The 24,234-nt window shown below is 43.7% G+C and overlaps 4 protein-coding genes and 1 non-coding gene across 14 annotated transcripts in view; all 5 read left to right on the top strand.

The window, feature by feature from the left end:
• LOC1276354 (uncharacterized) overlaps window positions 1-7,551 on the top strand; it is a 68,177-nt gene extending 60,626 nt beyond the window's left edge. For 7 of the 9 annotated variants that reach the window (XM_061652115.1, XM_061652116.1, XM_061652118.1 and 4 more), the window contains exons 4-6: window positions 1,857-1,994; window positions 2,348-2,533; window positions 4,789-7,551. In XM_061652115.1, the coding sequence (XP_061508099.1) occupies window positions 1,857-1,994; window positions 2,348-2,533; window positions 4,789-4,811 (347 nt within the window). In that variant the 3' untranslated portion in view covers window positions 4,812-7,551. Of the gene's footprint in view, window positions 1-1,856; window positions 1,995-2,347 lie in introns of all 9 variants that reach the window. The other 2 variants (XM_315691.5, XM_061652114.1) reach the window with 1 other exon arrangement.
• A 1,890-nt stretch (window positions 7,552-9,441) lies between these two features.
• On the top strand, window positions 9,442-10,831 carry LOC133392250 (uncharacterized). Its single transcript, XM_061652122.1, has 4 exons — window positions 9,442-9,728; window positions 9,800-9,831; window positions 10,165-10,599; window positions 10,685-10,831. The coding sequence occupies exons 1-4, from the start codon at window positions 9,698-9,700 to the stop codon at window positions 10,691-10,693; spliced, it is 507 nt and encodes a 168-aa protein (XP_061508106.1). The 5' UTR covers window positions 9,442-9,697; the 3' UTR covers window positions 10,694-10,831.
• Window positions 10,832-11,503: 672 nt separating this feature from the next.
• Window positions 11,504-12,415, top strand: LOC1276353 (EEF1A lysine methyltransferase 2). The gene is made up of 2 exons (XM_315690.4): window positions 11,504-11,861; window positions 11,922-12,415. The coding sequence occupies exons 1-2, from the start codon at window positions 11,654-11,656 to the stop codon at window positions 12,374-12,376; spliced, it is 663 nt and encodes a 220-aa protein (XP_315690.4). The 5' UTR covers window positions 11,504-11,653; the 3' UTR covers window positions 12,377-12,415.
• A 3,655-nt stretch (window positions 12,416-16,070) lies between these two features.
• LOC1276352 (staphylococcal nuclease domain-containing protein 1) lies at window positions 16,071-24,039 on the top strand. 2 transcript variants are annotated; one of them, XM_315689.4, is made up of 8 exons: window positions 16,071-16,524; window positions 16,823-16,974; window positions 18,417-18,541; window positions 18,620-19,747; window positions 20,435-21,443; window positions 21,934-22,115; window positions 22,440-22,566; window positions 22,670-24,039. In XM_315689.4, the coding sequence occupies exons 2-8, from the start codon at window positions 16,897-16,899 to the stop codon at window positions 22,778-22,780; spliced, it is 2,760 nt and encodes a 919-aa protein (XP_315689.3). In that variant the 5' UTR covers window positions 16,071-16,524; window positions 16,823-16,896; the 3' UTR covers window positions 22,781-24,039. The 2 variants fall into 2 exon arrangements, with proteins under 2 accessions (XP_315689.3, XP_061497437.1); XM_061641453.1 differs by having other exon boundaries at window positions 16,092-16,534.
• LOC133392360 (small nucleolar RNA SNORA53) lies at window positions 21,484-21,575 on the top strand. The gene has a single exon (XR_009765685.1). It is a non-coding gene; the product is annotated as a small nucleolar RNA SNORA53 (small nucleolar RNA).
• Window positions 24,040-24,234: the final 195 nt, after the last annotated feature.

The following is a 24,234-nucleotide window of genomic DNA, read 5'->3' as shown; positions in this document are numbered from 1 at the left end:
CCCCGATCCCACTGCAACGCATTCGTGCAGTAAACGAACCAACGCTGGGACGGTTTTTTGTTCCTTACAATGTGCAAATAATTCATAAAATGTGCTACAAATGGCACCAACGTGTGCTGCAGGTTGGGGACTCGTTTCGCGTAACACCCATGACTGAAGCGTTATTTGTGCCGTTGGTGCATTTGTGGTGCTTTTCATTACTTGGACCTTGTAGGACCTTTTTTTTCTTCTGCGCAATGCGTTGATTAAAATGGCTGCCCGTTCCTTCTTTCCATGAATATTTATCGTATATCGTAAGAAATTTCATAAGAACTGCTTAGGGGCTATCCATTAATTGGGTAACGCTTACGGTGTGATATTTCAAAACAATCCCTCAATTAGTGTAACAAAGCGTAACGCCCGCTCTATTAATTACGTATTTGGCGCCACAAAACGCAAAACTATCATCATCATATTTGGTACGAAATTCGGAGTCTCGAATCTCTTCGAATAGCAACATAGAGTTGTTGTAGCATTCCTTAAAATCTGTTCTCTCCCTCTATGTAAAAGCCGGGGGACACTGTCCGTACTCGCTAGTGTAAATTCGATTTGCACTAGCGCTTCTGGCGGCGGCTGGCGGAAGCTTTTTTTTGGTCATCGAAGGAATGGTCATGCCGGATCTCAAAATTAAGTACAGGCGTCCCCCGAGTTACGACCCCCTCGAGTTACGACGATTCGCAGATACGACGATTTTGATTTTGACAGTGAAAAGTTGTCAGTGAGAAGAAATTGATGTATTTTTTTGAATTTCTGTGCTGAAAACCGTTACAAACACATTTCCAAAGATTCTACAACTAGCCGATCTTTGATATTTATATCGCGTAAACGACTTTCGGTGTAAAATTAATACATTATCAAACAATATTTCAAATAAAAATCACGATATCATAGATTTCGCCTCTTCAACTTCGGGTTTAAACTTAACTTTGACAGATATTCGACATACGACTATTTCGACTTACGCCTTGCTTTGGGCCATTTTTTCGGTCTCAAATACAGTCGTATCTCGGGGGACACCTGTAGTTTTTCCATCGTTTTTTATCGTGAAAATAGATGCAATGCGTGCAGGACATGTGCAACTACCTTTTACAAAACTTTTCTCCTCCGAATTAAGTAAAAAACATGAAAAAATAATATATTTTCTGAAGCGGCTCCAAATTGTTTGGAAAAATGCGTTCACCAGCTGTCGCCAGATGCGCTAGTGAATATCGAAATCACACTAGCGAGTACGGACAGTGTCCCCCGGCCTCAACGCATCATAACGCTAGAAGGAACTCTCCCTTATTGGTATGAGTGTTACGTAATGAAAGGATAAGCCCTTACAACCAAATATGTTTTTAATGCTTTCGAATAGCTACTGCAGCCAGAATCTGGTTCGTAATGTTTATAAATTATATATCAAGCATTTTAACAATTTTTGTGAGCCAAAGATTTGAATCATCTTAACCTTTGCGTGATTTGTCGTATAATTTGAGTTATAGTGTGAGTGTGTTTTGATCTTTTCTTAATTTCTTCATTCATTACTTAAATTGCATAATTTAGCACGTTATTATGTAAAAGGTGTGTGTGTTTTTCTCGCCGAATAACAAACTTAACTAACTAACAACAGTAATCATACTAACAGTACAGCCGTAGCGTCGACGGTAACATCCATCTAGATATGTACAGAATCTGCGATAAACATAACTTTCTATAATCTTATTTTTCGCCTTCTTTCTTTCCGCAATCTCTTCCCACCGTATCGCTGTGGATAACGAACGTTGTACGGTAAAAACAAAAACAAAAAAACAAACACCAATTCCACCCCCCAACCGCAGACTCCCAGTGCCGCTACACCAAGGGACCGTGGACCGAGTGTGACGCCAAGTCCAACACACGTTCGCGAACCCTTTCGCTGAAAAAGGGCGAATCGTCTTGCGTCCAGACCCGTACCATCCAGAAGAAATGCAAAAAAGGTTAGTCGATGTCATAAAACCGAAAGATTCATCCCTAAAAAAGATAAAAAGGACGCACTGAAATCAGAATCCTTGCTATTTGATGCCAAAAGCATGACACATACACGCAAAGGGACTTTTTGGTCGCTTAGCTTTCTTCCTATGGTGACTTTTTTACCCCTTTCGTCCTTTTAACCCATCAACCATTCCCAAGCTGCTACCAACCCCCTCCCCCCCCCCTCCCCCATACAACTGAAACCATATTGCTGACGGCAAACGATCTTATCTGTTAATTTTTAACTTTAATGCTCGCGGATAATACAACTGTATGCCCTTCTCTTTCTTTGTTCATTTGCTTTTAATGCTGTCGCCAGCCTGCCGTTACGACAAGGGTGCCTGGTCCGACTGCGACAACAACGGACAGATGTCCCGCACGGACAGCCTGAAGCAGACCAGCGATGCCACCTGCCAGACGACGAGAGTGGTCAACAAAAACTGCAACCAGGGCAAGTCCAAAGACAAACAGAACAAACCACCGAAGGCCGAGAAGAAGGAGAAAGGTAAATGTCCCGACAGTGGCACACACACGAGCCACTTTTAGCCCTTTCGTCCACAGGTTCGGCCCACTGGGCGCTACCACCCACTATGCCGGGGTGAAAGGGGAAAAGAATGAAAAATGGTATTACACTATCTCGGGGCAAACTTTAAGCAGGCTAAAAAGGGTTGCTCTTCATCAACCCGTTTTGTGTTGCTTTTGTTTGTGTGTGTTTGTCGAAAAATAAACGACACACGACCATTGCTGTGGGCCACCACCACCTGCCCCAAAGTATGCCTTTTAATATGATCATTTTTTTTCCACCGCGATCCTCCACATCCGAATTGTTGTGTAAGCGAATGGGAAGTAAACATGAAAAAAAAACTTTGTTTTTCCATCATCCCGACCAGTGCGAAAGCTTAAGCGGTTCCTAAAGCTGCACAACAAGCAGAAACAACTCAACAACGCATCCTAGTTCGCGTAATGGACGCATCCACACACACGCAGCTCAATTATGCGGTTGATCCCTGCAGCGCCTTTATCTTTGTGTGTGGCGGCTTCAAAAGTCGCTTCTTTTTAATGTAATTTCATTTAAAGAAAATGCTCCACTAAGACCGGGTGAGAAGGTTGTGGTTTGTTGTGCGTTTGAGGTTTTGCTATGTTGTAGAAAAGTTGATCGAAAAAATAAAACTACACCTGCAGCGGCACCAAACATTTGTGTTTCCACCAATGCACTATTATCTCCAAAGGAAAATGGACAAGCAAAAAGAGTGTTTAGCAGCATTAGCGCACATAAAAAAAAAACTGACGCACAGAAGCTTTTTGATTGGCATTTTGACATTACAAGCAATGGCTGTAACAGTGACATAGTTAATAATTTAAAGACCTAGTCAACATTATGAGACAGAGTGAGACGAGAAATCGTTGCAATGTTCGCAATATGAAACATTATTTATTTGTTTTTACTTTTCTTAACATTTTGTTTTACTGTTTATCATATTTTGTTTTAACTCGCCATACAATTTATTGACAGTTTCCTAATTATCTTTTAAATAAATTCTCCACGGTTAGAGAGTTTTGAATAAGAATATTTAAAGAATTATCCAAACAGTTGAATGTTCCAAATTGCTACCGAAAACATGCAACAATGCCATGGATGTTTGCAAAAACATAGAACAATCGTTCCCAAAATGCTCAGAAAAAATTCTTCGAAATAGTTTTAATTTTTTTTTTTCAACTATTTTTTTTCTAATTTTTGAACTAAATTTAAAAAAAATTAATTAAGAATGATTAATCACAAAGCAAATCACAATCAAAGTATAATTCGCTGTTTAAAAAATAGTTATTGGTTCGTGATTATATATTTTATTTTTGAGCTAACTTGCTAACAAAGTGCATTTACATTCTGTTTGACTAAATAATATATTCTTCTCAACAACTTTTTCTTAACAAAACTTAACGGTGTAATGCCCAAATTTTTGTTTTGCGGAAAAAATGCTATTACCACACGATACTCCCAAATTTTCAATATTGTTTTGCTGTCGCGTTTGACAGATAGAATTATACAAACCAAGGTCTTTGCAAGAGAACAGGTTGCTAAGCAAATCCCCTTTTTAGGTTGCCATTTTCAGCTCGCTTTAGACAGTTTCACGAAAAAGAATAAAAAAATACAATAGTAGAGTGTTTAACGATTATTGTAATTCCTATGCTGTGTTTAATTTTTTTTTTTCTAGTCATATAATCAATGTCAATGAATCACAGGACGAGGCCAAATATTAATTGTAAACAAGATTTTTAAAAAAAATTACGCAGTCAATTCAAAATTATGTGTGATACAGTCCAAAATCCTTCGAAAGCCCTACATTTTTCCAATTTGGGTGTCAAGATAAAACTATTCGTATATTAATTAACGCTCTCACTTAAAAAAGGACTTCTAGCACTTTTAGAATACAGGATTTCCCACGATTTATTGGTCAGTTTCCATGATTTTTTGGTGCGTTCCCACGATTTTTTGATCGTATCCCATAGATTTTTGGTGCATTCCCATAATTTATTGATATTTTCCGATTGGATATCAATACAATTGGAACCAACCAATAAATCGTGGAAAACACTGTTTGATTGATAACGTAATAATCACATAAGAAAATGGCGCCCCACCAATAACCCCACGCAATGGATATGAGTTGAACGCACTGTTTGCAGTGAACAGTTGGCTTCGAATTGTCCACTAACTTTTCTCTCTCTTTCTCTTTCGTTTCTTCCCTTCCACAACCACAGGTGTCCGCAAAAACCGCCAGTAAATGCATCACGAGCGCGTGTGCCAAACAACACACTCACCCCCTACGTTCTACAATGTCTCAGTTTCTGATCGGTGCGCCCGGTGCAGACCCAGATCCTTTCATCCCCCGGCGCAAAACAAACAACAGCAGCACAACATCATCGCCCAATGTGGTTACAATAAGCTACAATCGTCTTCTTTAAAATAAATACAAAACGGGAAGGAGAGCGAGGGAAAGGAATAGATGGGGTTAAGAAAAGAAGAAGAAAAAAACACAAACCCCTAGCTGCCCATCAATCCCAAGGAATTGGGATCGATCTGTCTCCAGATGCCCTCCTGCAGCATCCCCGTTTTTTCACTTACTTAGTTGCGATGGAATATAGCAGGAGGAAGCGAGTGTGCGTGTGAGTGTGTTTGAATAATTAGACTTACGGCGTATGTGCGTGCGTATGGTTCTTTTTTTGCCACGCCACCGTACCTCAGTTCCATTTCCCTTTTAATCTTCTCTTCTTTCTTCGTGGGCGGTGCTGAGATCGGTAGCGTTATTTATTAAGCAGATTAGCAGAGAGACAGAGAAGCATTATATCATTCATACGAACAGACACACACACACACACACACACTCACAACACAGAGCATAGGAGCAACATCAACAAGAAGCATAACAGATGTAAGCATACAACATAAACTAGGCATTAGTGGCAACTGTTTTACACCCGTAACAGGTTAGTTCGACGATGTGCAGATTATTAAATACTTGCAGTACATTTATCGGTACGATTATAAAGTGCCAACATACACACACAACACACATTTCTCCAACACTACTTACTGCTGCAACAGAGCCGTGGGCAGGGTTCGTCGGGTGTGGGATATTTCGATAATTTTTAGCAAATAATAATAAACTGAACGTCTAAACACCGACACATTCTTGAATGTCGTGAATCGCTGCGATGTAGTATCATTCCGGCAAATGGCATTTTTCAGATCTTATGTCAACAAAAAAGCAGAAATCATAATAAACGTAATAAAACAACTGAAATGATTAAGTGAAACAAAACCACCTTGGGGTTCCTTGGGGGCACCTCCAACTATCCAGCAGGGTCTGGATGTGGTCTGATAACAGTGTGGCCTGTCTTTTTAAATAAAGAAACACTTTGAACACAAAAACCTCTGGCCCTGGTCACCCTGTGCCGAAGATTGCAGCCTAAAGCGGGACATCTAATGGATCGTCCCGCAGTCTTGCGCTTTTAACGATTCAAACAATTTTGTCTGCCCAAATGTACAACAGAAAAAGAAGGGTTTATGTGTTGTCTGTGTGAGTGTAAACGTAAAGTAATGTATCTCTCAGAGGAAAACACCCATAAAGTTGTTCCCAAAACGCGGCTTTATGCGCGGTAAGCATGAAGAAGATAATACAACAATGCAACAACGCATAACACATTTCATAAATGGAATCAAATAAATAAACGTTTTATCCTTCGAAAGAAAATGCATTGAAGGAACGCATAAAAAACGCAAACCGAAATCAAACCGAGACAAATTCATGCAGGATTCTAAAACAATAGCACACATCAAAAACGGGAGAAAGGTTATTAGTCAGAATCTTTCATCTCTCTGGAGAAGTAAATATATTGGCAGAACTGTCGACTCATTTTTCCAACCACTTGCTGCGTTGCTTCGTACCGAAAGGCGTTTCAATTAACTATTTCAACGACCACCACTAATAAACTGCAGCAAGATCAGCTCCGTTCAATAAACCGAGAATCCCTAACCCGAAAACTCTCCGCGTTGCGACCGTTGCTGAGATCGTTGACGAAACGAGAACCGAAGCATAACATAATCGCAGCACTCCTATATTTGCTCCTAGATAACAGAGAAAGCAAGCTAATCGACATGAATTCCATTTTCAGTAGGCAACTTTAAAACCGCCAGCCAGGCCGGTATCAGTTTCTCTTCCGTTTGCAACATCGACAAATGTGGTGCCGATTCTTCATCGGTTCAGGCAGGCGGCGTTTGCTGTTCGTTGAATGCTTTGCGATATATTTAAAAATCACCCACCCACACACACACAACACACATACACTCAGATCCATACACACAAACACATATTTCGCATGGAAAGGGTAGAGAATGGGGGTGTGCGAAACCACTTTTAACACTCCGATTTTACGAAGCAGCAGCAAACACGAATGAAGAATGAAAGCGAGAAAAGGAAAAGTGGGTATGACGAATGCAATGGAACTGGCTGCGTACTTTCCGTCACTAATTGCCGTAAGCAACTGTGGTCGTCTCTCTTGTATGTTTGATGTTCTCATCTCGAAAGTAAACCGATTATTGATAGCACGTTAAGAAATACTGAGTAGTAGAGTATGCGATGGCCGGCCCTGGAACAAACATAGAAAATCCGTTCGATCCACGTTTGTATATGTGTGTGTGTATGAAGCGAGCTGTTTCGACAGAAAAGCAACACGATGCACATGCAAACACATAAGCGTTTTCACTGTAAACTTCTGAAAAGGTTCAATAAGTTACTGAATAAAAACGAAACAAAACATGGTCGAACATTCAAACAGTTGAAATGCAACACTAGCCACCAGGTGTGTTAACCGTGTAGAGAAAAAGCCTCCTCCAATTATTGGACGTAATGGATTAACGGCAAAAGCCACGGAAAGTGAAGCATGAAAATGTTACAAACGACATATTACAAACACAAACACCGGTGGATGTAAATCTGGAAATCTGGAAGCCAAAAACTGCAACAACAAAATTACACAAAAGCAACACACAGAATGTAAAGGCCAATATAAATTAGATAAATATATATATTATATACAAACATACACAAATTCACACAAGAACGATGCGTTAAGTAACATGCAGGATTAGGGAGGGAAAGATGATGGAAAGTAGTTACTTAAAAAAGTGAAACCAAGTCGTACACTCGAACTCGAACGAGAAGGAGGGGCAGGGGAGGAGATACTTATACAGATATTCTTAGTATTTAACAATTAAACAAGCAAAACACAGCAACAAAAAACAGTTCAAATTACGGATAGCGATCCATTTTCCAATGCGACGTGTGTGTTATCTTTTCAGCGTTTGGCTTTGTTTTACACTGCTCTTTTTTGCAATACGTTTTTACTTTGGTATCTGATGTTTGAGTTTGATTACAATATACCAGGTGTTTGGAATTGGAAAATAACCACAAAGCGATGTAGTAAAACAATGGTTTTAAAATACTTTTTTAGATCTCCTCTTTCACACCCACAGTCAATGCGTAATTGCATTACATCATTTTAACGATGATCAGGCCCCATTTGGTTGCGTTTACTCGATTACTCTCCATTAGATTGGGCCACAATGGGAATAAATTATATAGAAGAAAAAGAACAGAAATACAATAACTGTAGCATAAACAATAGATCCATAATACACACACACACACTACCAGTGAGATAGAGCGAAAGACCGTCGAGCGTCAGACAGCCACAGCAACAGCAGCAGAAACATGAAAATTTCAAATATCAAATTTCTTAATAAAACATATTCTTTTGTGATATGTTGTACACTTGCGTGTTTGTGTTCGTTTTTTCCCCTTTATTCCGAATTCATGTGTTCTACTGTTCTACTGTAAGGTAAGCAACTAAACATAAAAGTTTAATATAAAACTCGTTAAGCGGGAGACTCTTACCGATAAAATTTCTATGAAAATTGAAATAATTGGTTGCAGAACCACAAAGGAGTTAATATAAATGAACATGTGCACCAAACACAAATAAAAAAATGTCTTCATATTACTAATATATTGGAAGACGGTTGTAGTTCACTATTTCTCCGTCATTATGATTCATTTATTTTCTTGATCAATGATTGAGTCAACAGCTCCTAGTCACCGCTTGCATTGCTGCAAACTAAACAAATGTTGAACGATCTATTATTGGTTTGTGCCTAGGCAGACTTTGATGGTCATATGTTAGATATTTCCAACTAGATTTTACCGATTTTTTTTTCGATCTCCATTAAAAATTGTTTGTAAATATTCTGCAGTACGAACAAATTTTTCAAAGATTACGATAAATGAATTGGCATTAAATCTACAGCACTCGTCAATATATCACACCACACACTTGTACATCATACAATTATACGATACTTCTCCTCCTGGCAATAGTTTTATATTAAACGAAGCCCTCATTTGCCTAAGCTATAAGCAAAATTACAGAAATGGTCAATTTTAACCGATTGTGATCTTGATTTCACATCGACACCAAAAAACGTATCAGGAAGTCTAATGATATTGCCCGTAATGCGAGATACGTCTCTCTAAGAGAGGTATATGTTGAGCATTTAAATTTCCTCGTTATTCGACGAATTCTTAATAATGGATACTCGTTACGAGAGGTTCCACTGTATTCTCGCTTTTCAGTTATGTGAATCAAGGTAACAGAGCGGCTATACACATTTTAATTAGTGAAGAATAGTGTAATGAACAATAAATTGCTTTTTTCTTAAATTATACAATCTTCAAAAGAAACCGAAAAGTATTCTGATGTTCCCTGTAAAATGTATGAAATTGATAGTGTTTTATATACAAGTACTAGGCTTAGTAAAATACTCATTTTTAGCACATATTTTGACTGAAAATCGTTATACTCGATGTGTTAGGAACGCATTGACCACAAAAACTCGATAGTAGACTGTACAAAGATTTTAAAAACTACACAAAAACACACGAACAGGAATTTCGCGGTCGTGAAATACCGCTTTCTGTATAACAGACGTATAACGGTTCAACTGTCAATCTCCGCGCACGCAAACCCTGTTGCTGTGTCTACGATTTCGCGGTCTTTCTTAATTGTTTACAATTTGGCACGGCAAACAGCTCGTAGCGTGGAATAGAATTGCATGAGATTTACACTAACTGACACAAAAATGGGTAATTATTGCATTTAATAGAGAAATAACATGAATATTACAGAAATCAAACCATTGTTTTTTGATTTCCAGATACCAAACCTGCACCGAAGAACCAAAAGAAGGTATGTAGAGGTACGCACATGCCAGTAACAGCAGATGTGTTTTATGAAGCAATTTATGGCGTCCAAAATCGCCGTGGTGAAACGAGATTAAATTGTATAAAATATTATTTACACATTGAGCCTTTCTACGTACTGATAACCGTTGTGCAGGTATATTTCGCTGCAAATCAACGGCGAGCGATCTGTTTAGGTTCTAGCAAATCACAGCGAAACAAAACAGTACATGTTAAAGGACTTTGGTTTTTCGTTTGCCGATTGATACACATAGAAAATGAATTCCAGATCAGGACATGCAAATTCTATATTTAACATCAAAACCTCTTTGACCAACAGGAACAATTGGAAGTAAAGGTGTTAGACGAGGGACTCACACCCTCTACTGGACCGTCCAGCGTGCCGTCACCACAGCGTGTACCATCACCGCAACCTGGACGGTCAGGGTATCCCGCATCTCCTCGTCCAAACATTGCACCCAATGTAACGGCAAGGGCAATCAAGCGGCGTAGGCTAATAGTCAGTCGTGCTCTCCACGAGGAACTGATGGAATCGTTGCGGGCGTTTCAAAGTGCCACAACAGAGATGCTTAACCGATTGAAACGACCAACTGACCCAGTCGATGCTGAGCTGTCGGGGATGAGCCACGTGATCCGGAATTGGTCACCAGAACGTCGCAGACGGTGTTTGATACGGATGCAAAGAATAGTTATCGAGGAGGAAGCAGATCATTTCGAAAAAAACTTTGGACGGAAAATCGGCGAAGTGAAAAAGGTGAGCGTAAAGTAGCCGTGTTTTATTTGCCTTGAGCACTTTTGTTAAAATAAACCGACCTAACAACATGCTTATTGTTTTACAGGTTACCTAGAGCAGTACTTTCTTCGGATCTGATATTATTTCATTTGAATTTAATTGCGTTATTAATAATATGCAACTTTTGTGATTTTGAATGTAATAGAACTAAACTAAACGATATCCTTGAAATATATATAAATGAAATACAAAATACTGCACAACCGCAATACCCCTTTACGAACGATGTCGTTGAACCCGTCACAGTAGCTAGAGGCAGACCGTATCGTTCGAAGAACTGCCTTTATAATCTCTCTATCAACTTGGTGTACCACCTGTCTTCAAGGTCTATCCCACCCACCGTTAGTTTCTCTGCAGAAATATACAACATAAAATAAAATTCACCCCTATATCTCTTCCTGTGAAACAACAAGATTAATAGTATGATAACTCGTTCGTGTCCTACCTTTTCATGGTCTATCCTTCACTTGACTTTCCACAATACAGTCATACACTTGCTGGATTAATTTCCTGTTCTGAAAATAGGAAACAAATATGACTTAACTAAGATGTTGGTATATTTTGGAGGAAATACTACTTCCCCGGAAGATGCAACGGTCTTGTGTGATAATCCATACAGCCAAATTCAGCTTAAATAATAGCCAATACATTAACAAAATTCCACTGTGTATGATAAGACACTGTTCTACCCTTTTCGTGTTGTTATTCTGTACACATTTCTATCAAATTGCTACTACTTCCGGTCACTTAAAAGAAATTTTTATCTATGTTTTGTTTATATCGAAATCAGGAATTGTAAATTATATTTTAAATATTTAATAAAAAAAAAACTAGTTTTCGTATTCCGTATAACAGCTGACAGTGTGTATACCATTTGTCAGTTTGACATCAAGTTGTTTACCAACAAAACCCGGCTCGTGTTGGTCCGTTCCAATCGAGAAAACGCAGTGCTAATATTCTGAGCCTAACTTTTAAACAGTTTTATACTGAAGTTTAGAGACATTGAAACGCCACGATGAGTGAACAAATTGAAGAGCTAGAAGGGTCGGAGCTTGGAACAAAAGATTTCTGGGAGTCGAGCTACACTCGAGAGATAGCGAACTATCGCGACCATGGCGATGTCGGTGAGGTTTGGTTCGATGAGGACAGCCAGAACCGCATCATTTGCTGGATTGCCAAACAGGAGGATGAAATCAAAGCGGACGATTCTATCATCGATTTGGGTATGTTGGCAATGTGTTACATCTTGCATCATTAACAACACCGAATTAAATCTGCTCCAGGCTGTGGAAATGGCATGATGCTGATCGAGCTGGCCAGAGAAGGGTACACGAAGCTGACCGGCATCGATTACTCACCGAAAGCCATCGAACTATCGAAAGCCATATGCCGGGACCAGGACCTTAACATCAACTACCAGGTGGTGGATTTGATGTCGGAACCGGAAGTGGCTGCGCTGGGACAGTTCAAAGTGGTACACGATAAGGGCACGTACGACGCGATCAGTCTGCATCCGGAGGATGCGAAAACAATGCGTACGCACTACATCGCCAACGTGCATCGGATGTTGCATGATGATGGACTTTTCATACTGACGTCCTGCAACTGGACCGAGAGTGAGCTGGTTCAAAGTTTCGCCGAACTGTTTAAATTACGCACGGTCATACCAACGCCGACGTTTAAATTCGGTGGCAAGGTGGGCAGCGTGGTAACGTCGATTGTGTTTGAGAAAAAGTGATTAGTTTTAGACTGAATAAATGGTTATCGCTCAGGAAAAGATGAAATACATTTCATTGTCCGTTTTCCACGGTATTTGAACGAATGCTTGATTTTCGCACAAATTATAAACAGAATAATTTGTCAATAATGTATGACTGCATGCGCGACCACCGTGCCACGTTGAAGTCACTGCTGTCGAACTTCGGGAATCTTCAAACTTCGGCTCCATGTGCTACCTCCGCTCCCAAATAGCAAATGTAAGGCTGTATAGTGAGCTTCAATTAAGAACCTTATTTGACCATCTAATTAAACTCGTACATCGCAAGAGCCGCTAACACGCCACTTACACCAAATATCGGCAGTATGCGATACTCGAAATACGCAAATTTGCAGTTGCGCTCAATGGTTTTTGCAATGGTTTTCATTACTTTCTGTAATTGCAATTATTTTGGTGAAAAATCAAACAATAATTTCATAAAAATTAAAATAGTGCAAAGAAACAAAAATACTTTGTTGCTGTTTAAATTTAACAATAAACTGTGTGTAAAAAGTTGCTCGTTTTATATTTTAGCACGCAGTTTCGCTTCGATTGAACCGATTCGGTACCTGTGGCCGCCCACCCGAAGCGGTTTCTTCGGACGCCTCTGACACACGCTGTTTGGGTCCATATTGCGATTATTAAAATAATTTTAATTGTTTAACCATTATAAACAAGTAATTTTATGTTATTCCTAAATAACCTACATAATTACATTGGTAGATATTGGATATTGGAAATTGGATGCGACGATCCGACGGAATAAAAAAAAAATGATTCCGTCGTACAACGAAATCCCATGTCCGACGTTATGGGTCCGAAAACGATTTTGGCATTTTTGAGCGATGACACATGAGCGATAAACATGACAGGACTGACAGCATAGCAGTTGTAATCGCGTTTGCAATCGAGCTCAATGTCGAACGCAAAGACTGTGTAGGAACGACCCAAGTGCCACAAATCCACTAAACGACCACTAAACGGCTTCTAAACGACTCAAGTTCTCTACCTAAACGGAATATAGAAAGACTTCGTTTAGCAGACGGCAAACGTCTCATGCATTCTAAAAATAGCAAAAAAAAAAGCTGGTGGCGCCATCTGTTTGTGGGATACCCAACCAGTTGAGCTTCATCGCTTGGAGGAGAGCTTTCTCATTTCCTCTGTACTGCTGTATGGTTTCGCATTGAAGTTATGCATCGCTAGAACTAGAACGGCGATGCGATTGTTTAAATACTAAACTCCAATGGAAACCACCAGCACTGAAGCAAGTGAGATTTGAGTAATGGTCGTTGGTGTTGATACCCGCGTATCTGACCACACGACCATTCATAGAGATTTTTGCTCGGAAAGTTAGAAGGCTATATAGGTCATGATAAGATGAAACTTGTCGAAACACATTGCAAGAAAAGGCTAGCAATATAATTATGAGTTGTAATACGCCATCTATTGATCAAACCAATGAAGCTGTGGAGCTTTTATTTTTTTTTTCTATGGATACTCAATTTTCCAGTCGTTTAAGCTTAATCTGTGGCGCTTGGGGATGTCCCGTATTGTAGAACGATTTGGCAAGTAGCCAAAAGTTCGTTACAGGCAGTTTGACATCTAAGAGCATTTTTCGATTCAAATTTTATTTGTGATTCACCGCGCGGCTACATGAGGTGAAATATACAGCGAAATGAACTATTTGACAGGTGAAATATCTGACAGGTACAGCTAAAGGGTTGGGGGAGACACAACATCCGCTTTCGAAATTCTATTAAAAATAACATATTCTTAAGCAGAACATCCCAAGCGCCACAGATTAAGCTTAAACGACTGGAAAATCGAATATCCATAGAAAAAAAAAAGAAAGCTCCACAGCTTCATTGGTTCGATCAATAGATGGCGTATTACAACTCATCATTATATTGCTATCCTTTTCTTGCAATGTGTTTCGGCAAGTTTCATCTTATCATGACCTATATAGCCTTCTAACTTTCTGAGCAAAAATCTATCCCAAGCGCCACAGATTAAGCTTAAACGACTGGAAAATTGAATATCCATAGAAAAAAAATGAAAGCTCCATAGCTTCATTGGTTTGATCAATAGATGGCGTATTAAAACTGATTATTATATTGCTATCCTTTTCTTGCAATGTGTTTCGACAAGTTTCATCTTATCATGACTTATATAGCCTTCTAACTTTCTGAGCAAAAATCTATATAAATGGTCGTGTGGTCAGATACGTGGGTATCAACACCAACGGCCATTGCTCAAATCTCACTTGCTTCAGTGCTGGTGGTTTCCATTGGAGTTTAGTATTTAAACAATCGTATCGCCGTTCTAGTTCTAGCGATGCATAACTTCAATGCGAAACCATACAACAGTACAGAGGAAATGAGAAAGCTCTCCTCCAAGCGAGGAAACTCAACTGGTTGGGTATCCCACAAACAGATGGCGCCACCAACTTTTTTGCTATTTTTAGAATGCATGAGTCGTTTGCCGTCTGCTAAACGAAGTCTTTCTATATTCCGTATAGGTAGAGTGCTTGAGTCGTTTAGAAGCCGTTTAGTGGTCGTTTAGTGGATTTGTGGCACTTGGGATATTAATGGTCGTGTGATCAGATACGTGGGTATCAACACCAACGACCATTACTCAAATCTCACTTGCTTCAGTGCTGGTGGTTTCCGTTGGAGTTTAGTATTTAAACAAACGTATCGCCGTTCTAGTTCTAGCGATGCATAACTTCAATGCGAAACCATACAACAGTACAGAGGGTATGAGAAAGCTCTTCTCCAAGCGATGAAGCTCAACTGGTTGGGGTATCTCACCAGCTTTTTTGCTATTTTTAGAATGCATGAGTCGTTAAACTTCTGCTAAACGAAGTCTTTCTATATTCCGTTTAGGTAGAGAACTTGAGTCGTTTAGAAGCCGTTTAGTGGTCGTTTAGTGGATTTGTGGCACTTGGGATTCCCTAATTAGAAGAAATTATGAACTGTTGACTGAAAATTGACGAAGTACTCGATATTGAACTTATTTAATGGATTTAATTACGATTTTGTGCATGTTATTTGTTTACATTACACATCAGCTGGTTGCTGTGATGCTTTATCCGTCAGATATTTCGCCTGTCAAATAGTTCATTTCGCTGTATATTTTACCTCATGTAGCCGCGCGGTCAAATGATAAATTACAGGCGGTCCCCGAGATACACGGTTAATGGGGACCGAAAACGGCCGCAAAATACCGCGTATCTCGAATTTCCGCGTAAGTCGAATCTCGTGATTTCTAGCTAAAATATCACAAATTTTCGTGTAATTTTGCAAGTAGGGGGCGGTTTTAGTCATTTTATGAATTATTTGATATGATCCTGACTGAATATAACAGTTTTAAACATTTTTAAAAAGTTTTTAACATTGGATCGAAACGGAAATTATTTGGCAATTTACAATTGATGTGTCAAAACAGTACAATTTTCTCAAAGAACTGTCAAATTTAGAAAACCGTGTATCTCCGAATCCGCGTATAAGAGGTACCGTGTATCTCGGGGACCGCCTGTAGTCTGTTTAGCAAGAATTAAATTTTTAAGGGCTTTCTGCTGTCAAATGGCATCCAAGATGGCCAATCTGATTTTGGCTAATATTTGATCTCGTTCCTACACAGTTCTTGGTCGAACGGCTTTGAAATTTACTGTCTGCCGTATTTTGTTCATTGGGTCGCTCACCTGTCAGCGCTCCGTCAGCACTTTGGGCTACGTGTGCCGCTCGCCTCCTGCTGCAATAATTGTTGCTTGGGCCAAGACTGGGGCAGATATATTTTCTCCCGTGCTGTAGTGCCGTTCGGTCACAGAAAGTGTTCAATTTTTCGGCCGTTTCCCTGAATTTGGTGCCGTCCGGTGCAACTGTGGTGACCTGGTTGCCCCTGCACCCCGATTCCGGTGGTTACACACGTTCGCCCCTCTGGTCTATTGTACCCGTTACAGCCGTCGTCGCCGACTAGTGTGTGTGTGTGTGTGTATTTGTGAGTGTGCGTGTGTCGCTCTTGCTGTCCCGGTGTGTCACTGTCGTCGTCGTGGTACATGGTGTGGTGTGATCAGTAGTTCCAAACGCCGCTAGCTCCCGTACGGACTCGTTTTGCTCCTGATCGCAAAGGTATAGAAAGGTCAGCCCCGGTGCCTCTAAAATCTTTCCCTCTGGCTCGCTCTCTCTCTCTCTGCTTCGTTTCCGGGATTGAACCTTCTTTCCTTTCCCGTCCCGGTCACATAACAATATTGGTATCGCGTGAAAGTGTGCCAGTCTTCCAGCCACCGACGGTGGAATGTGCTAACTTCCCGACAGAGAGAGTGAGATAGCGAGAGGGTGAGGGAAGAAATCTGTGGGGTGTGAAATCTTGTTTTTCACGTGAAGTTGACCACCGTTTTTTCTCGTATCATCTTTCCTCCCGTCTCAGTGTGTTTCCCAACAGTCCCGTAGTGAAAACAGAAAAGTTCTGCCGAGCAGCAACGTTGCCCTACGGAACGCAAAATGAGTGCCGCTAATGTCCCCGCCGCCGCCGCCAACCCTGCTCCACCGCCCGTGCTGAAGAAAGGCATCGTGAAGCAGGTAACGTACACAGCATACACACGCACACCGACACGCGCTTTCCACATGACTGCTGCATCCACACACCATATTACTGCCCAACATAAAGTGCATCGTTCCTCCATTGTGGCACAAACAAATGCACAGCCACACACACACATCGCCGACGGGAGCAGCAGAAAGCCAAGTAATCGAAAAAATCATCCGTGGCACGAGTTGGTGGACGGCGATAAATGATTAGAGCTCAAGTTTGCACACATCACCCTGCCATCAGCCCATTATCGAAAGACTTACCCTCCACCCCCTTCGGAGGCGGTTGAAGCGGGCTAAGGGGGGGGGGGGGGAATCTTCTGTCTCGCTAGAGGAAAAAAACAAGAAGCTGTTGTGGGGAAAAGCATCCCTCTTGCCTCTTAAACCGTGATTTTCCATCCAGTGCACATCGGTCTTTGTTGAACAACTTTTAATCCAACGCACCTTTCTCGCTCTCGCTCTCCCCCTCTCTCTCTCTCTCTATCTTTCTTTCTTTCTCGCTTTTTCCTCCCTATCGCTACGCCACCGTTCCACGCTGACACGCTGCGATGTGGCATGCCAAGTTGGCATTATTTTATGTAGCGCTGCTGTGTCCCTTCTGCTCGCCACATAACACACCCTCTGCCTCCTGCCTCTCCCCCCTATGCACCATGACGTCGCCCTTCCCCTTTCCGGTTCCAGCGATTGGTCACCTGTGGGGTTGCCACGGTGGAATTGATCGCCCTCCCAATGCCTACTTAACGGCGGGGTTTCGTTTAGTTTTACACATTTTGTGAACCAAAACTTGGTCGAAAGGTGAAAGGTGTCCCAAAGTGGAAAAGAATAAGACGAAGAAGAAGAAATTGGAGAACGGTGAAAGTATTTCCCGTTGCATGTTTTTTTTCTTCTTCTCTCTCTCATCTGTTTCACGGTGGTATCTATTTATTGCTTCGTGTTCCATATGTTTCGGAAACACGTTGAGTGTGTTTTGTTTGTGGATTCAATTGCAAAGAGGCAAAAACTGCATCCAATTGTATTGCACAAGATTGCAATGGAAATTGCCGTCGAAGAAGAAGAAGAAGCATGTGGAGATAATTTTATCGAGATGCAAAAAGAAAAAGAAAAGACGAAATCTAACCCCCATTTCGATGTAGGGCAATTTATGCTTAGGATATGCCTGCCCCCGGGTGTGCGCGTATTTATATTGCGGGATTTAAAACTTTCAACGTGGCCGCTCGGCTCGCGGCGAGTGCGTTTGTGTGTGTATGTGTGTGTGTTGGTGCTGTCAGTTGGATTTACACAGGCGCAGGAATGTCAAAACGCTGTCTTTTTCTTGCTGGCTTCGTGCGGAATCGGAAGTGCCGGCAGTGGAACGCGTCTCGTTGTCCACGAGGTCGTCTACTTGTGCAGCATATTCTTACGAGTGCGGGTCTCTTTCTCCGTTCGCCCCGTAGATTCTTTCCGGTGATTCGCTGATCCTGCGCGATAAACCCGTCAATGGACCGCCACGAGAGAAGCAGCTTAATTTTGCTGGCATCGTCGCACCGAAGCTTGCCCGCCGACCAACCAACGGATCGAGGTAAGTGGTCAAACGCCAGGAGCCAGATGATTGAGGTTATGTATGAACGATCTAACGGTTTTTGTTTTTTTTCCGCAGTGACGGTTCGAGGGATCAACCCTACGCCTGGGAGTCCCGCGAGTACCTGCGCCAGCGGCTGATCGGGCAGGAGGTGTGGTTCTACTCGGAGAAGCCGCCGAACGCGAACCGCGAGTACGGCTACGTGAAGCTCGGCAAGGAACCGAACGCGGAAAACATCGTCGAGTCGATCGTGTCGGAGGGCTTGGTGACGGTGCGCCGCGACAACGTGCGCCAGACGCCCGAGCATGCCCGCCTGATCGAGCTGGAGGATGCGGCCCGGCGTGCCCGGAAGGGCCTCTGGAGCGATGCGCCCGAGGGCGAACACGTGCGCAACATCGTGTGGAACATCGACAACCCGAAGCAGTTCGTGGACCAGCACGCCGGCCAGCTGATCAAGGCGATCATCGAGCACGTGCGGGACGGTTCGACGGTCCGCGCCTTCCTCATGCCGAACCCGCGCGTCTTCCAGCACGTCACGCTCATGATGTCCGGCATCCGCTGCCCGGGCTTCAAGCTGGACGCGGAGGGCCGGCCGGACAACACGACCGAGGTGCCGTACGCGGACGAGGCCCGCTTCCACGTGGAGTGCCGGCTGCTGCAGCGCGAGGTGAAGGTGCGGCTCGAGTCGAACAGCAACACCAACTTCCTCGGCACGATCCTGTGCCCGGAGGGTAACATTGCCGAGTCGCTGCTGCGCAACGGGTTCGCCAAGTGCGTCGAGTGGAGCATACCGTACGTGAAGGAGGGCATCGACCGGCTGCGCGCGTGCGAGCGGGAAGCGAAGGCCGCCCGGTTGCGGCTGTGGAAGGACTACAAGCCGCCGGCGGCGCTGGCCAACACCAAGGACAAGGAGCTGGTCGGCACGGTGATGGAGGTGTACAACGGCGATGCCGTGCTGGTGAAGGTCGGCACGGTGTCGAAGAAGGTGTTCTTCTCGTCGATCCGTCCGCCGCGCCCGAAGGAGGACGATGGTCCGCGGGCGAAGAACTCGCGCCCCCTGTACGACATTCCCTACATGTTTGAGGCGCGCGAGTTCCTGCGCAAGAAGCTGATCGGCAAGCGGGTGACGTGTACGCTCGACTACGTGGCGCCGGCCCGCGACAACTACCCGGAGAAGTACTGCTACACCGTGCGCCTGGACGACCAGTAAGTGAAGGGGGATAGTGTAGTTTTATCGAATATATAAGCTCGAAAAACCACCAGATATAGGTTAAACACTTTTATCCTTTCATATTGTTGGAAAGTGTTTTGATCAACTGGTGGGACATGATCGTTCGCAATCTGGTACAATACGGTTGCTTCATCCTTCGGGACATTGGACTAGCTTTATCAGATTCTGCGATACAATTTCAACAAACAATTGATAATAGTATTACTTGGAATTTTCCACCATATATAGGTTAAACACTTTTATCCTTCTATACCCTTGGAAAGTGTTTTGATCAAATGGTGGGACATTATCGTTCGTAATTTGATACGATGAGCTAAACCATCCTTTGGGAAAAATTGGACAAGCTCTATCAGGTTCTGCGATACAACTTCAACAAGTTTTTGAAAACAGTGTTACGGGGGATTTACCACCATATATAGGTTAAACACTTTTATCCTTTTATACCCTTGGAAAGTGTTTTGATCAAATGGTGGGACATTATCGTTCGCAATGATCGATAGAGAGTGGTTTTATTCTTCCTTAGAGCTCACTCGCGTCGATTTTTCGATACATTGAACAGTAATTTAAGTATCACTTGTTAGATCCAATCGTTTAGATAGAGATAAAAAGGGGCAGCCTAAAACTGAAATTCTTCTTCCCGTTGCTCCTCCTTCCCTCCGCAGGAACATCGCTGAGGCAATGCTCGAGCGGGGCCTCGCCACGGTGATCAATTACCGCCAGGACGATGAGCAGCGCTCGCCCGAGTACGACAAACTGCGCGCCGCCCAGGAGCAGGCAATCAAGGGCCAGAAGGGTATGCACGCGAAGAAGCAGACGCCGTCGCACCGCATCAACGATCTGACCACGGACCATTCCCGCATCAAGCATCACTACCTGCCGTCCTGGCAGCGTGCCCTGCGTACCGAGGCGCTGGTCGAGTTCGTCGCGAGCGGTTCCCGCCTCCGGCTCTACTGCCCGAAGGAAAGCTGCCTGGTCACGTTCCTGCTCGCCGGCATCAGCTGCCGCCGCTCGTCCCGCCCGGCGATCGGTGGCGCCCCGGCCCAGGAAGCGGAACCGTACGGCGATGAGGCGCTCCAGTTCACGCGCGAGAAGGTGCTGCAGCGGGACGTGAGCGTGAAGATCGAAACGACCGACAAGCAGGCGACGAGCGTGATCGGCTGGCTGTTCACCGACCACAACGTGAACCTGTCGGTCGCCCTGGTCGAGGAGGGTCTGGCCGAGGTGCACTTTACCGCGGAGAAGTCCGACTACTATCGCGTGCTGCGCGATGCGGAGGCGCGCGCCAAGGCCCAGCGCAAGAACATCTGGAAGGATTACGTCGAGAAGGCGGCGGCCGAGGAGGAGAAGGACGAGATCGAGGACACGCCGGACGTGAACACGCCGGTCGAGCGCAAGGTGAAGTACGAGAGCGTGGTCGTGACGGAGGTGACGCCCGAGCTGCAGTTCTACGCGCAGCACACGGACCAGGGCGCCAAGCTGGAGGAGCTGATGACGAAGCTGCGCCAGGACTTTAAGGCGATGCCGCCGGTAACGGGCTCGTACGCGCCGAAGCGCGGTGACATGTGCGCGGCCAAGTTCTCCGAGGACAACGAGTGGTACCGTGCGAAGGTGGAGAAGGTCGAGAAGGGTGGCAACGTGACGATTCTCTACATCGACTACGGCAACCGTGAGGTAGGTGTGGTTGTAGAGCCTAGCAGCAAGAGTAATACCCCGCAAGCTCCTTAGATCCATTTCTGTAACTGCGAAAGAAATGCTTGAGTCATAAGCTTGCCAGAGCAATTTATTTCGAGCTTTTGGAACCCTGGGATTAGCGATCTTTTGCCGCACGATCAATCTCCTCCCTAGGTGGTTCCCTGAACCTATGGCGCGTAGCATCGTATCGTACCCCCGGGAACGTTGGTAGTGTGAAAGCGGCGGTAATATTCTTTTACCTGTTCGTTATTAGCGCTGCTACGTTTCCATCGCGGTCCGGTGCATGGTGCAAAGGTGCGGGGAAACCGAGTGCTTAGGGTGTGAGAGTGCAACTGCAAATTGTGTCGCCTGGTCACAGCATTCAGTTGCGTTCTGCTCGGACAAAACATAATTTTATAGATATGTTTTTGAGCCAGAGAGAACAACTTGATATTAATCGGGCTTTAACATTCTTCCACACCGTACACAGACTGTCCCATCGACCCGCCTTGCCATGATCCCGCCTACGTTCATCTCGGAGAAGCCGTTCGCGCACCTGTACGTGCCGGCGCTGTTGCTGCTGCCGACCGATGCTGACGATCGTGCCGAGGCCGTGAAGGCGTTCTCGCAGGACGTGCTGAACCGAACGCTCAACATGAACGTGGAGTATCGGTAAGTCTGAATTATTACTCTACACAGTACACACTCTCGACCTCTCTGGCAATGGTATGCCAAAGATGTGGGTTTGTGCAGTGCTTGCGCTGCGCCCCTAGCCAGATCTTCTAGACCATTGCCTAAAGTAACGACAGGATCTGGCACTGCCTGTATCCGTACCGACTTTCGAAAGCGCGCGCAGCGATTAACGGTACTGCGTGCAGCCTTAAATAGGTTTTACATTATTTAAACCAAAAAGTTGCGTTGTGAATGCTACACAGCAAACAGAGTAGCGTCTCGTAGTAAAATTGCATTAATATTTCCTCTTTTTTTTTTTGGTAGCATCTCGGGCACCGAGTACGTGACGCTGACCGACCCCGCAACAAAGGCCGACATCGCCGAGGACCTGATCGCTGACGGTTACTTGATCGCGGACAAGAACAAGAAGGATCGCAGATTGACCAAGCTGGTAAGTGTTTGATGGGAACACTCTGAGCCTAACCGGGTTGTGTGCCGTTTTTTCCCCTAACCCCGTTTTTATCGTTCTTCCTCTTCTCCCCACGCGCGCACAGATTGCGGACTACAAGGATGCCGAGCAGAAGGCCCGCAAGCAGCACAAGGGCATCTGGCAGTACGGTGACAGCACCGAGGACCAGGCCGGAGAGTTTGGCCTCAGCCGTTAATGGGGTCAAGCCCCACTCTCCCAGTATGCTGTTCGGCCAAAGCGCAACCGCAGCGGTTCCGTTCGTGCTCCGTTCGCTCTATCTTGTCACCCGGCCCCGCCCATTCCATCGATGGTCGCTAATTCTTTCCCTTCATTGCCGATCTGTGTAATGTAAAGGTGCGCGCATCGTAATTTGATGTGTGCATCGTTCATTCAGGGTTGTGTAAAAAAAGGGCGATGAAACTGGCCATCTAAAAAATGGCTGCCAGGCTCAAAGATGTCTTTCTAAATCGGTCTGCTTGGTGGTGCTGTGTTTGGTTGTGAAGTGTGATGCTGTGTGAATGCTGCGCCATTTTCAAACGGTTGAACCGTTCCGATGTAAGCGGCTTCTTCACGGCGACACGCAAAACTCGGAACGCACACGCACACAGCAACCGATAACCGAGCTGGAACCGAGAACCGCGCTGAACGCATACAATGAATCATTACACACCTGCCTATCGATATATAACAGTAAAAAACTATATAAAAAAGAAAAAAAAGCTACACTATATAATGTGAGATAAAAACGAAGAAAAAAAAGGTGTAAAAGAAAGAGGCGGTATGAGGGGACGCGCCCAACAACGATGGATTTGCTCTGGCGTGTTCCACAAAGCGGAAGTAGTAAGTGTGTCGTCGCACTGCCCTTTTCGGCCCTCCCGAATGCGTGTGTCACCATCCAGCGCATTATCAAACATGCGCTTTTCCTCGTGTTTCCAGAGAAGAGAGGCTGGTCGTGAACGGAATCGGCGCGCCTAATACTCTTTGTGGCTGTTGGAATGCGGTTCGATTCCGTTCACAACAACAAAACAGACAGCACCCACCCACACTACTCAGACGGTGCTGCGAGCAAAAAACATAGAAGGGCATCTACTAAAACATGAGACTGGAGCATATAAAACAAACACTCACACTCACACATTCGCGGGCGCGCCAGAGCAATGCATATTTTGGTGGGCGGCTGGCCTTTTGTTATCACGCGTTCACATTTAGCCATTAGGTTTGTCTTTTCCCATTAGTATCCACACAAAGCTATGTGTTTATTTTTACGAATTACGCGTAACGCATTGTATCTTCCATTTGCCTCCGATTGTCATAAAGAATCTTTTGATTTGTATTTTTTTTTCTTTCTCTATTTGCTGCGTTATATCGCATTATCTTTTTTTTTTTTCTTTTGTCTTGGTTCAATTCATGGTGGAAATAAAACAAAAAATATACTGACATTATAAAACTGTAAAAGCTGTGCCTCGGGAGTGTTAGCAATCTGTTGTGTATTGAATGATATCCGAAATTTGAAAGAGGGCGCAATGCTAGTGTCTTACTGCCCTACTTTATTTAGTATTAACAAGTCAAACGACTAAACTGCGGCAACTAAGAAACGATTAGCATTAATTAGTAAAATGATGCCGATTTTCCACGATAATTATGACAATT

Source organism: Anopheles gambiae, chromosome 2, assembly GCF_943734735.2.
Source record: "Anopheles gambiae chromosome 2, idAnoGambNW_F1_1, whole genome shotgun sequence".
In the NCBI taxonomy this organism is placed as follows: domain Eukaryota; kingdom Metazoa; phylum Arthropoda; class Insecta; order Diptera; family Culicidae; genus Anopheles; species Anopheles gambiae.
The sequence above is the reverse complement of the archived record's forward strand: the minus strand, read 5'-3'. Positions and strand labels throughout refer to the sequence as shown.

Coding starts and splice junctions, on each gene's coding strand:
- LOC1276353 (XM_315690.4), top strand. CDS start 11,654: ATGAGTGAACAAATTGAAGAGCTAGAAGGGTCGGAGCTTGGAACAAAA. Junction 11,862..11,921: donor CGATTCTATCATCGATTTGG/GTATGTTGGCAA, acceptor AATCTGCTCCAG/GCTGTGGAAATGGCATGATG.
- LOC1276352 (XM_315689.4), top strand. CDS start 16,897: ATGAGTGCCGCTAATGTCCCCGCCGCCGCCGCCAACCCTGCTCCACCG. Junction 16,975..18,416: donor AGAAAGGCATCGTGAAGCAG/GTAACGTACACA, acceptor TTCGCCCCGTAG/ATTCTTTCCGGTGATTCGCT. Junction 19,748..20,434: donor ACCGTGCGCCTGGACGACCA/GTAAGTGAAGGG, acceptor TTCCCTCCGCAG/GAACATCGCTGAGGCAATGC.
- LOC133392250 (XM_061652122.1), top strand. CDS start 9,698: ATGAGATTTACACTAACTGACACAAAAATGG. Junction 9,729..9,799: donor ACTAACTGACACAAAAATGG/GTAATTATTGCA, acceptor TTTGATTTCCAG/ATACCAAACCTGCACCGAAG. Junction 9,832..10,164: donor CACCGAAGAACCAAAAGAAG/GTATGTAGAGGT, acceptor TTTGACCAACAG/GAACAATTGGAAGTAAAGGT.